Source organism: Mytilus edulis, chromosome 3 (genome assembly GCF_963676685.1).
Source record: "Mytilus edulis chromosome 3, xbMytEdul2.2, whole genome shotgun sequence".
Classification (NCBI taxonomy): Eukaryota; Metazoa; Mollusca; class Bivalvia; order Mytilida; family Mytilidae; genus Mytilus; species Mytilus edulis.
The window spans coordinates 68499347-68513722 of record NC_092346.1 but is presented as its reverse complement, the minus strand read 5'-3'; the positions used below and the strand labels follow the sequence as shown (position 1 = coordinate 68513722).

Sequence of the window (14376 nt, the reverse complement as noted above, 5' to 3'; positions counted from 1 at the left end):
AACTCTTAATCTTTTATTTTTCAATCAGCAGACTTTGATTTTCCAGGATGTATTCTTCCCTTCCTCTTCTATATAAACGACATGCCAGAAAATATTAAATCGACTGTGAGGCTTTTTGCAGATGACAACATGACAAATGGATGATGAAATTCCATCCAGATAAATCACATGTCAGGTACTATCTACGGGGCGCCGAATGGGACTCTTGTGGTTTTGTACTCGAAATTCAATTTTGTACTGACAAAAGTGAGTTTTGTTCAACAAAAATGAGTTCAGTTTAACAAAATTTGTAGCATACTACAAGTTTAACATTTTGTCATACAAAATTATCTTTCAGTAAACTAAAGTTACTTTTGTCATGACAAAATTCATTTTTTTAACACAGACTTTACTTTTGTTACATAATTTGAAAATTGGGCGACAAAAGTCAATTTTGTATGCAAATTAGTTTAGTTTGGAATCTGTGAACTTATTTGCATACAAAAAATTACTTTTGTGAGACAAAATTGACAAAATTGAATTTTGTCTCACAAAATTGAATTTTGTCTCACAAAATTGAATTTGTCTCACAAAAGTCAATTTTGTCTCACAAAAGTCAATTTTGTCTCACAAAAGTCAATTTTGTGTCACAAAATTGAATCTTGTCTCACACAATTGACTTTTGTGTTTTTGTATGCAAAGAAGTTTTTATTTGCATACCTTTTTAATAAAATTGACTTTTGTCATGACAAAAATTGAAGTTCTCATAAAACAAGTCTGTATCACATAGTTTTGAAAGACAAAAATGAGTTTGTTATGACAGAATTGAATTTTGTACAAAAACCACAAGAGTCCCATTCGGCGCCCCGTACTATCAGTAACAAAGAACAGAAAACCTATTATAAAGGATTACCCTTTATATAGCCACACTTTGGAGCACGTAATATCTGCAAAAATAACATCAGACCTTACATGGGAAAACCATTTCAAAAACATCTGTGCACAGGCAAATAAAACCATCGAATTTCTCGAAAGAAACCTCAATATCTCTAACAGCGATATCAAAGAAAATGCCTACATCTAACACGTTAGACCAACAATCGAGTATGCCAGCTCTCTATGTGATCCATACCTCCAAAAAGATTAACACAAATTAGATATGGTACAATACAAAAGAGATCGGCCAGATATGCAACAAACCGGTACAGTAACAGATCATCCGTTAATGATATGTTGAAACAACTGAAGTGGACACCGCAGGAGATAGAAGGGAAAAAGCACGACTATCAATACTGTATAAGATCAACAACCAGGGGGTCAACGTTGCAGCAAGCCACAAACTCGTACCACCGGACATGATCTCAAGATTTATGGGAACAATAGTTATCAAAGGTACCACGCTTATAATACGCCAAACGCGCGTTTCGTCTACATAAGACTCATAGTGACGCTCAGATCAAAATAGTTGTAAAGCCAAACAAGTACAAAGTTGAAGACCATTTCGGACCAAAAATGTCAACATGTTGTGCCAAATACGGCTAAGGTAATCTATACCTGGGATAAGAAAATCCTTAGTACTTCAAAAATTCATACTTTTGTAAACAGGAAATTTATAAAAATGATCATATAAATTAATTGATATTTATGTCAACAACTAAGTGCTGACTACTGTGCTGCACAAACTGTTTTCAGATCCCAACATATAACACAACAAAAAGCAAAATTATATTTGCGCACACCCAAAAGTGACAGAATAGTTAACAAGATGACGCTGGTCATTAACCGGTAGAAGTAGAAGTAGAAGTTCTTAAATGATTGAAGCATGACAATGTAATCAGGATTACTTATGAGAAGCTATCATACATTGATATCACCTTCTGCGACAAATAATTTCCACAATTATTTAACATATCATGGTGACATAAGTAAAACGCTGGATGAGATGAATCCATCAATATTATTCTAAACCCATTGTTCAGTATCTTCTTGAAAAAAACCTTCATCGGAAAAAGCTTGAACAAGCGCAAGTTATAAACGCCTTATGCAAGTGCTGTTGGAATGTAGTTATACAGGTATATGGGAATTGAACACTGAAATCATCTCTATTGTCGTAAAGTTCATAATTAGTTCTCATCTTACACTTGTATTTCAAAGTTATGGCCAATTTCTATATTTAAGTCAAAATATGAAGCATATACCCATTTATTGTATACTTGAAATCAAGTTCAAGGGATAGATACGATCATCATATTCATCTAAATTTTGCAATATTTAGTAAAAAAAAAAAGGATATCTATACAGCAATAAATGGAGTTACATTCTAATTTCAGCTTCTTTTCATTTTTTCTTGAATAGCTCATATGAGTAAAACCAAAATATAATTATCATCTGATTCGATCCATCCATCCCACACTGGACACCCCTTCCGACATTGAAGTTTCATAGGAACACTGAAGCCAGGCCGGTTTTGATCGCTGATAAAATAGATGCAAATGTTTTGAGGAGCATCTGACAGAATCAGCTATGTAAAATTGTTTGTGTAATTTGTGTGTCCAGTATTTTGAACGACGATCCAGTTCCTCGTATTATTTGAATTCAAAAGTAAGAATAACAAAAAAACAGGCATAATCATTAATTTTTTCTTCAGTAAGTGTTGTTGCAGTATGTGTTATGTGTCAAAGTGAATCGTTATTTAAAAAAACATTATTATTATTTTTACTTCCTGTATCATACAGTTTATATAATGTGATTTACAAACATAAAACCTATATTGTTTTAATTTTATGGTCGAAAACTATAGTAAGGCATAATGTTGTCAGGTCTGTTCGCCCGTCCTTCCTCTCTTAAGACAATTCCGTACCAGGACTATTAGTTTTCCATAATTTGTTGTCACATTACACTGGAAAAAGTATAGCATTTATTATTAGTTTCCGGGCATCACCTTGGCACTTGTATCTTGCATCTTTAGTTTGATTACCAATAATTCTTCAGGTCCAGCTAGAAGGATTTTAACTCATTTTCAATCTTTCTTGAAAAGCACTGAAACATGCCACTGAAGTATGCTAACTGCTTCTTTAATTTTATATGGCTTATTGATATCCCATTAGCATAGCTGTATACTAAGACAGTACACCAATTTGAGTTAAAAACACAGCTTTTTCCTTTTCACTATGTTTCAATGGTACTTAAGCATCCGAATTATCGACAGTCTCGGTACCGGAAAAATATCATGTATGGTCTTTCCGTTTAGTTTTCGATAGTCCATAAATAATCTTCATATTGAGATCTTTCTTTTTATTAAAACAATGGGAGCAGACCAAAAACTAAATGATTTCCGTATGATTCTTATCCTATTTGAATGCTCTATTTAATTTGCAAAATTAGCCTGTCGGAAAGTGGTACTCTATTTGGTGGTTCTTTGGTGGGTGTTTCATGGCATCGACCCAGTGGTGTAAATAGTTATCAAAGGTACCAGGATTATAATTTAGTATGCTAGACGCGGGTTTCGTCTGTGTTTCAAAACGTTTAAATGTATAATTTAGTGTGAATTCACATTACTATGAGACGTGTCACGGTACTTTTCTATCCCAAATTCATGTATTTGGTTTTGACGTTATATTTGTTAGGCACTGGCTACGGTTACATGGAAATGTAACAATAATAAAAATATTATTGTTACATTGGAGACTAATTGCCGGAATGCAAAGTTGGGTGAGGAACCGATTAATTACAAATGTTACAATATTTACTGAGGCTACGGTTACATTACGTTATTGTTACATGAAAAACACTGAGCAATGTACGCTAGATTGATTAAACTTAAATCTTCTATAGTTGTATTGCTCCATTCTTTCATATGTACTAAACAATACTTGTAATTTAATACTGATAAATAATAAAATATTATTATTCAACAAATGGTGTACAACTTGAATAGTTTTACTACGTATTAATGGTTTTGATGTTATTAAAGAGAGGGGGCAAGGGGGGTCTCAATAACAGCAAAACAGCAAATTGATTTGGCTTATAACAGATAACAAGGAATTAAAATGGACAAAAACAGATAAGAATAAATGAAATATTAAAATAAGTCAGTTCCTGGACTGATTGAAAGATTATGTCTCCATCATATGAAAATCAAGCACAATCCCTCCAGTTGCTGAATGTTTTCATTAATTGAACTCATAACAATACAGAAACAGGTCTGCAATAAGTGGTGCACAGTTAGTCCCCATTGGAATTCTGATAACTTGACGATATATGGAAACTCCATAGCAGACAAAAATGATATTTTGTAAAAAATTTAAGGGCAGTTATGGTATCAAAGCAGGTCCAATTGACATAGTTCTGTTGTTTGTTATTACTAAAAAATGACCTGAAATACTAAGTTTGAATATATATATTCGCATTCTGATTTTTAAAAAAAATGCACGTTCAATGCATGAGGTGTGTGGTTTTTTCTTAATAATACTATTACCACAGAGGTATATGGGGTAGGAAAATCAAAAGCACCAATGTCATGCATGCAATTTATCAAGTACCTTCAACTAATTTTGAAACTCCAAAAGTAATTTATTCCACTATTTTCAAAGACTTTATTTGAACAATTTATTATCAGTTTTTTTAGTGTACTAGTAAGTAGAATACATAGTAAAGTAGTGGAACAATGGCTTGAAGACGAACTAAATCTTTGTTTGTAATGAGTTATGTGCAGCATCAGAACCCAGGACATAGTTGGAACTTTTATTGTACAATGTATTTGGTTCTGCTTTGAAAAGAATAACAGATCTGAATCTGTGTACTTTATTCTATGGTTGTAAGGACCTAGTCCTTAATTGAAATCCTCATCAGATATCCCTGGACATATGTTTTCCTTTTTGTCATATTAAGAATTGTTCGAATTTAATATGTACGTACTGGAAACAAGGAACAATGTCCCAATACAAAAAAATTTACTACATGGATATAGGAAGATGTGGTATGAGTATCCAAGTAACAATTTATAAAAGTAAACCATTGTACATATAGGTCAAAATACAGCCTTCAACGCGGAGCCTTGGCTCACACTGAATAGCAAGCTACATGTTCATAAAAAAATATGGATTTTACAACAAAGGATAATCATAACATATACAGGAATTGTCCTGGACCTCACTGCTATTAATATGCTTATGTGATGATCTGTGATGGGTAGATGTTTATGAAATCCTTCACCGAATACGGGACCACCATATTACTAGTGGTAGACCCCAATGTTCAATAATCTTCAATTTCTACAGAATATTGGCTGTCAAAAAAAATGCTAACATTCTAATTTTCAATAACAGTTAACAGCAAATACATTATCACAATAACAGATAACAAAAAAACTAATAGTCCAATAACAGCTAACAATGAATAAGACAATAACAGCTAACAGCAAATATATTTTCAGAATAACAGATAACAAAGAATCAAATTGCCCCATAACAGCATAACAGTTAAACCCCTTGCCCCCCTCTAAAGATACTACTCAAGATTAGGAGTGTGACTGTCAAAGGCGAAAAATATAGTTCCATGGTTTCACTTTTTAAAAGTATTTAACTGCACACCTACTCTTATTACTGTCATTATACTTTGGACCAATTTTGTTTATGGTGAAAAAAATAAAACTTGGGATGCGTTTTAAACGAAACTGAAACAATATCAAGACATACATTTCATACAGCTTTATAACTTGACGCAAATTTATAATCAAAAGCAAAGTTTGCTCACTGTAACTTAAATACTAAGAAATTCTGTATGTACACGTATCCGTGGAGGACGTAATTTAGTTCATCAAAAATGTGTCGGACTTTAAAAACAACTTACTGGATTTGTAGAAATTGTCATTGTAAATAAAAAATTACAGTAAATAAATTGTATGTTATAAATGTATGTAATAAATGTCCTCAACTTTTATTATTTAGTACATATTGCTAGTCCCATCGTACATTGCTTTTTTTTCCATGTAACAATAACGCAATGTAACCATAGCCTCAATAATTATTGTTACATTCGTAATTAAACAGGTCCTTACCCAACAATGCATTCCGGCATTTAGTCTCCAATGTAACAATATTTTTATTATTGTTACATTTCCATGTAACCGTAGCCAGTGCCTATTTGTTATTCTCATCGGATTTTGTCTAATGCTTAGTCCGTTTCTGTGTGTGTTACATTTTAATGTTGTGTCGTTGTTCTCTTATATTTAAAGCGTTTCCCTAAGTTTTGGTTTGTTACCCCGATTTTGTTTTTTGTCCAGATTTACGAGTTTTGAACAGCGGTATACTACTGTTGCCTTATTTCATCATGTACTTTTACATATTTCCTTCTCAACAAGGTTTTCATCGTTTTCAACAAGAATTTGCAAAAAACTTTAGGTGTTAATTAACAACTTTCGAAATTTATCGGTCTCATGTCGTTTTAACTGCTTTTTCTAAAGAGGTTCAGCTATCTATAAAACCAGGTTCAATCCACCATTTTCTACATAAGAAAATGCCTGTACCAAGTCAGGAATGTGACAGTTCTTATCCATTCGTTTGATGTGCTTGAGCTTTTGAATTTGCTTTTTGATAGAGACTTTTTGTTTTTGAATTTTCCTCGGAGTTTGGAATTTTTGTTATTTTACTTTTTTACCAGCAAGCAATCCAATGCAGCTTGTTTCCAGGACTGGTCTGGTAGACCATTGCAAATTAAACCAGAGACAAAACCAATGATGCTTGGTTGAATGACTTGTGTATATGTGTTTTTGTAATTATTATACTGTTAACTCCAATTTTTTTATTAAACGTTTTGAAACGTAGACGAAACGCGCGTCTGGCATACTAAATTATAATCCTGGTACCTTTGATAACTATTTACACCACTGGGTCGATGCCACTGCTGGTGGACGTTTCGTCCCCGAGGGTATCACCAGCCCAGTAGTCAAAACTTCGGTGTTAACATGAATATCAATAATGTGGTCATTTTTGTAAATTTCCTGTTCACAAAACTTTGAATTGTTGAAAAATTTGAAGTTTCTTATCTCTTGCATAGATTACCTTAGCAGTATTTGGCACAACTTTTTGGAATTTTGGATCTTTAATGCTCTTCAACTTTGTACTTGTTTGCTTGGCTTTATAAATATTTTGATATGAGCGTAACTGATCAGTCTTATGTAGACGAAAAGCGTGTCTGGCGTACTAAATTAAAATCCTGGTACCTTTGATAACTATTTGAAGGAATTTTGGATCCTCAATGCTCTTCCACTTTGTTCTTGTTTGGTTTATAAATATTTTGATATGAGCGTCACTGATGAGTCTTGTGTAGACGAAACTGGTTTATAAATATTTTGATGTGAGCATCACTGATGAGTCTTGTGTAGACGAAACGCGTGTCTGGCGTACTAAATTAAAAACCTGGTACCTTTGATAACTATTTGACTATACAAAGGTTCATTGCTCTGAGATAAAAATAATAATGGAGAAGGTTACACAAGTTGGACATCCTCCATGAAGAGTATAAATGACAATTGAATATCAAGAATATCTAAAAGAACAAAATCTATAAAGGAGTAGGTCCAGTAAGGACTCATTTTGGCCTCAAATTTCAGTTTCATCTGACGAAAGATTTTGACCACTTTTTAAACACTTAAGTGTCCATTTCACTTGATTCAATTAGTTTATGTGAAAGATTTCAACTGATAAAGTCATTAAAAACGATCCGATTGAAGCTCAAATATGAAAAATCTCTCAAATATGCCAAAAAACGTCACTTTTCAGATTGTTTTTGTCAAAAATGAAAGTGGCCGCATCCGTGTTCATCCACAACCTTTATATATGTTATGTATTATCATGGAATACAACTTACATTGCAATATTAAGGATGAACACGAATGCGGCCACTTTCGTTTTACACGGAAACCGTCTAAAATTTAACTAAAATGATAGAATTTTGAAGATTTCAGTAATTTAGCATGACTTAATGGTGCTACAACCCGATATATGTGCATTGTATTGTCAAAAACAGCCCATATTTATGTAGCAGAAGCATTCAACTGTCCAATAAATAACTAAAAGTTTACATTTTAACAATTTTGTAAAACTGTTGTATTTTTGGGCCAAAAAGGGGCCTTACCGGACCTACTCCTTTGTCCAAACAGTAAGATGCACATTTTCAATATACTGTATCTCAAAGGAGCTGGTTTGAATACTGTAGGAGGAGTTCAACAAAATGGATATTTTCACAACCTTAATGTGGGAGAACTTACTCATCATTCTCCCTGTCTTTAAATGTACCATTGCATTATATGTATATAATGAATGATAGGTGGGGATCACAAAATGTCTCAAAAGGGTCAACTGGAATTCATATAGCTGCATTACACTATACATTCATTAATCAACAAAGAAACAGAAATATTCTTCGCAGCCAGAACCATGATTCATGCTAGAATCAAACTTTAAGTTCAGAGAATATAAATGTACATCAAAATAAACAATCATATTGTATTGGATTTTTTCTCACAAATATAACAGAAAACAATGACATTTTTAACAAATATGGTACACAACTGAAACAATATGGGGTAATTTTCAATGATAATTTTTTTCATAGTTTTTGGAATTATATTAAAATCACTCATAAATACAACATTGTTGAGAAATTAATTCTATGTCCTATTAGTTTAAAGTTTTAACAGATGACCATGTCTTAAAATTTGTTAGTTCAATAGTTTACCTGTAGCTGTCCATTATCTTAAATGAAGAATAAAAGACAGAGCTAAAACACTCTAAGCAGGCGACACACAAACAATATTTCTTTTAAAGAAATTTAATTTCTGTGTTTAACAAACACTTCTATTATTATATAACATAATTCTTGCAATATATCATATCAAATAATTAATACTTTATCATTCACTCTAGGTCATATGGGTAAAATAAAAGGATTTCCAAAAGAGATTTAAAGATCAATTCAAAACATCTAGTATGCTTTATAAAATAAAACAATTAAAAATAAAAGACTGTGGATTCATTACTATTCGTTAGATACAATATTTTGTTTTGCTTTTTGGTTGCAGGTAAACACAAATTAACACGCTCAATATTTTATTGGCATATATGCAGACTTTGACAAAACCACGAAATCAAATTTCCACAAAAATAAAATGTTCCCTCAATCTACATAAATTAGTCGACAAAAATAAGTAAATCCACAGTATTTTGATACATGTAGAAACAAAACTTTATCAAAGTTATTCATCTTTATACAAATTTTTTTTTAACCTTTCAATGATCATTTACAACTCTTTTGGTTTAAAACAGCAGACATTTAGGGTACATATTGGACTGTTTTTGTTTCCCATGGCAAGGTTAATACATATTACATATACTTGTAACATTAATCAGTTTGAAAGGCATGAAATGGGTCATTATATGTCATAGAAATTGAAGTATTAGAAAATCAAGATAAAGCATGGGGGAAAATTATTACTGAATAGTTATGTGTATGTGAAAGTCCCAACACAAAGGTTTTTAAGCTGGAAATGTTCATAGAGATTTTTATATCTAAAAATGGTTCTTTGTTTTTAAATATCATTCTTTAAAAAATACAAAAACTGTTTGAATTTGACACATATTTATGAATGAGAAATATTGAGTATATAAAAAAAAGACAAATATTGCCCTTGTGGATTAAGACTATCCTTTATTTCACATATCAAATCATCATTGGTTAATTTCTTGAATTGTCAAAATGCTTTGTAAAATATATGTCAACATCTCAGCTTGTATTGTCCCTAATTATAAGTAATGATGAAAGATGATAAAAATTCAAAGATTTTGTTAAATCAAGACTAGAGAAGCCAGCAATAATCATATTTGAAAATTCTAAAGGGCATATTCTTTAGTATCTAAAAAAATAAAGATAAACCACAGAATTAAAACTATTGAGTAAGTGAGACAGAGCAATGTTTATATAGTTATACAGCAAAATAAGATATAAATAAAATTAAGCCTATACCAATTGAATTTTTTAACGACCTTGACTGGCTATACAGGCCTTGCACGGTCGGTCAAAAGCATAAAAGGGATCTCATGTTTAATATATTTACATGTCAAAAATGCTGCCTAACATACATTCATATTTTTTCTTAAACATTTGTAAAAAGGTTTACTTTAAAAGTACTTTTGATATGATATTTACAGTTATTACAAAGATTTCTTTCCTAAAATTCTTCATAAATATAGAAATAACGAGTTTGCACCAAAGTAGAACATATGAATAAATAAAAACTTTTTAATATAAAATATGTAATTAATTTCTATTAGAAACTGAAAATCTTACTTTTTAAAAGAAGATAAGTATTGAAAGACACAAATCCTTAGCAATAATCAAATAATTTTTATTCTTTTTTTTAATTATATTGCCTAAATTAATAAAACACCACAACTCTTTTCCAATTTTTTAAAAAATAAATCAACTTAACATATAAGCATGCATATACATAGGCATACACAATGGTTTACAATATTTGCAATGAAAGCCCTGGTTGCAACTACTAATAAATAAGACTATTGATAAAAAAAAAAAAGTAAAGGCTGTCTCCACCAGCCTCCATTTAGCTCTGACATAGTCATCGAATTCCAAATTGTTACTTGGTAGCAATTTACAGAAATAAATATTTAGTAATGCACACTTATAAACTTTATAAATATCTACCGGTATACAGATAAAAAGCTTATTTCATAAGCCAAAATAAAAGTATATATCAAAATACACAAATATTTAGTGTACTGTGTAGTACATATCACTTGACGATGGCAGAATATCTCACTTTAAAACAAAGGCATTTAAAAAATAAATCAACATCTCATCATTAAAATCATTACATTCACATTTTATATATCAATATTTGTATGTATTTTATTAATGTTTAAACTGGTAAGTCATTTGAATTCAATGATGATGATGGAAGTTTTTAACGACCTTGACTGGCTTTACAGCCCTTGAACAGTCAGTTATTTGAATTCTTCCCTCTATAACTAAACACTTTTGCTGTTGCCTTCTTATGGTTGTCAATATTACAGAAATGCTACAAATTTGTGTGGTAACAGTTGTTTGCTTGAGGATGGTGATTCCCACAATGCAACAGTTCCATCCGATAGTGTAGAATACAAACGATGTGAATCATACGTAAACACAACACTGAAATATAGAAGATAAACATATACAGGTATGCTTCAAATAAAAAATTACAATAAAGGAGTAGGGCCAGGAAAGCTTAAATTTGGCCCTAAAAACTGAACTTTGTGATATCACATCTGAAAACAACTGTATAAAATCTAAAAAAATCAATTTTAAATAAAGTAGACATATTCTATTGTCTGAAATTTGATTTAGATAATGTTGAAAGTTTATAACATGTAAAATTTTACATGATTTAGCCATATTTTCTGTTAAAATTCATTATTTAGATATATTTCCTCCTGAAAAAATATTGACCACACCCTATGACCAAAATATTTGAGGATATTTAAAGTCATATGAAACCTCAAATCTAAATGCACATGTTTTTTATAACTAAATGGATAGTTTTCATTATCAAGCTGATGTTCATATACTTTTGTCTGATTGATTGATTGATTGTTGGTTGCTTAACGTCCAGTGGCAAATATTTCATGCATATTCAGGACGAGAACAAGTTCACAATAAATACAATAGGTAGGTTGTTGTAAGAGAGGCCATCTAGGATGATGGTCGGGGAAATTTGGACTGCCACTGGAAAATGAGGGTATATTGGATAGGGACAGAAATTTTGCCTTGCAACAGGCCACCTACGGACCCCTCAAAGAGTTGTTGCAAGGGTTTTTAACGTGCAAAGAGCGTGGCACTCTCTTTACACGAGGCATAGAATTTAACGTCCCCTTCTGACGGACGTGACTGCGAACTTGATACATCTCGCACAGCCAAACGGACGCCCCACTTCAGCAAGCGTTTTACTGCCGGTCGGGAGAAGACCAAGTGACCATATTTCTATACCCGAGTCACCCTTGGGGATACTTTTGTCTGAAGAACAGTCTTTAATTTGTTCATATTTAGAAGAAGATTACTTTATTTGAATTGCTTGCTTCCTGGAAGCAATTCGCCGATATATTTTCCGTATGCAAAGTGACTTCAGCATAACCCTCTCATAAAAATCTGGTGATCGCAATACACATGGACCTGTCCTTAAAATAAACTAATCGGTAAACTTCGGCTTCTAAACAGGACATTTAAGTAGCTGCCATATTTTCACTTCATAACAGACAGAGAGACAAAAAAAATTATGATTATACAATATGGTTGCGTAAAAAATGATAAAATTGTGCACAGAAGACTAAGTTTATGATATATACATGCATTGGTTAAAGAATTGGATAAACATTATTTTTCACCGGTCACTCGTTTCATATGACTTTAAGGGAATACTGATTTTGAACTAATAAATCAAAATCAAAATCAAAGAAAAGCATGTATACATAAATGGGTGGAGAGTATTTATACCTTTTTGACAAAAGTAAGAACATAAGGAAAATAATTACCTGATAACTGGTTTTAACATGAGATTCTCAGTTTGTAGATCTCGGAGATGTCTTAAATCAACTGTACTCCATATCCTATTAATATAAACAGAAATGTATGATCTATCAATACACAAAATATTTATCAATTATATATATTCAAATGACTGGGGTTTTTTTAACGCACCGAAGTAGTTAATTACAAAATGTGCATATAGTTTCAGAGTAGATAATTGATAAACAAGGAAGTGAACTTTTACTAGCCTTGTTTGTGATGACACACAATTTTGTTTAAAGAAGTTGCAATCTAGATTTCCAAATTATTTCAAAATGACAATACCCTGAGTTGATGTATTGACTCTCCCTACATTAACTGAAAAGAAATTACAGCTTTATACTAGACAAATTGAAGTTCTTCTGAAAATAATGGATTCTGATACATGAAAACGTTTGTTATGGGTATAACGTATAATAAACTCATCATAGAGACCAGGATTAAAATATTATATTTATGACAGATGCGCATTTCGTCTACAAAAGACTCATCAGTGACACTCACATCAAAAAAAATTTAAAAGGCCAAATAAAGTACGAAGTTGAAGAGCATTGAGGACCAAAAATTCTTAAAAGTTTTGCCAAATACAGCTGGGTTTATCTATTCCTGAGGTAGAAAAATAAAATAGTTACCTTATTACACCATTATCTAGACCTCCTGCTATTACATTTATAGACTGTCCTTCTGGTGCTGTAGAAAAAGCCAGGCAGTTAATCACATGGTCCTGAGAGGTGTACATATCTATGTATTCACCATTTATACTGTGTAGTTGTAAACAACTTCCAAGTCCTACAAATAAATAGACTGGTTTACAGTTTTCCTTTGTGAACATATATAAGACAACTATTAAAAAAATATTCTTTGAAACAAATACCTGTATTCTAAATTTTCACATCTTACCATGTTTCCTAGAAGCTGTCAGGAAACTACTATTGAGACTATAGACTTTAAATATGTTTTACCTTGTCTACTTGCTGAAGCTATATCTCCAGCCGTTGGGCTAATGGCTACAACATCTACTCCATATTTGTGACCTTCAATTGACCTCACATAACTTAATCTGTAATTGACAAAATGTGCTCAATTTTACTGTTTGAAAATGAATATCAAGTAAAAAATGAAGCAGTTGCTTATGACATTATTAAACATGCATGCTATGCAACCCTCTGTACATTTACATGCTTCTATGAATATCAATCTATGAATATAAATGTCCAACTGATATATAACTCATCTGTTAAGTCTGATTTCTTACATCTATCCTTGACAAACATAAAATAAAAGTTATGGTGACACAGTGACCTGATGACAACGAACTGTCATGATGTTCAAATACTTCAAATTGCAAAATGTTACCTTTCCCTGATTATCAATTTATACAGAAGCTTATCAGTAACAATACATATTTTATTTAAAAGGCTGAAAGTGCATTTGCTAAGGTATGGTTCCAATGTTTATTAGATAAGTGCTACCAATTTTTATCCAACAAAAAATTGAAAGATGGCATATTGAATAGATCTGTTAGCAATATTCATTCTAAAAAATCCATTTTATGAAAATTATTGTTCTAGTATTTTTTCAGACCTTTACAGCTTTTACATTAATGCTAGCAAGACAAATCTTTGTTTGGCTTGCTTGCTTTGTTTGTATCAATGTTTGCTCAAGCATGGTAATTAAGATAGGCGGGGCTTCAGCTTGTATACATCATACTTAAATTTTATTGGACGTTAAGGACACTAAATTATAAAACATCACATGACACATATTCTCACAAGTTTC

The 14376-nt window shown here is 31.7% G+C and overlaps 1 protein-coding gene across 1 annotated transcript in view; it reads right to left on the bottom strand.

The window, feature by feature from the left end:
- Positions 1-8472: 8472 nt before the first annotated feature.
- The window catches only part of LOC139517256 (lysosomal-trafficking regulator-like), a 70466-nt gene continuing 64562 nt past the window's right edge, over positions 8473-14376 (bottom strand). The window contains exons 52-55 of the mRNA XM_071308096.1: positions 13560-13657; positions 13230-13386; positions 12564-12638; positions 8473-11187 (exon numbers count right to left, since the gene is read on the bottom strand). Of these exons, the coding sequence (XP_071164197.1) occupies positions 11064-11187; positions 12564-12638; positions 13230-13386; positions 13560-13657 (454 nt within the window). The 3' untranslated portion in view covers positions 8473-11063. The remainder of the gene's footprint in view (positions 11188-12563; positions 12639-13229; positions 13387-13559; positions 13658-14376) is intronic.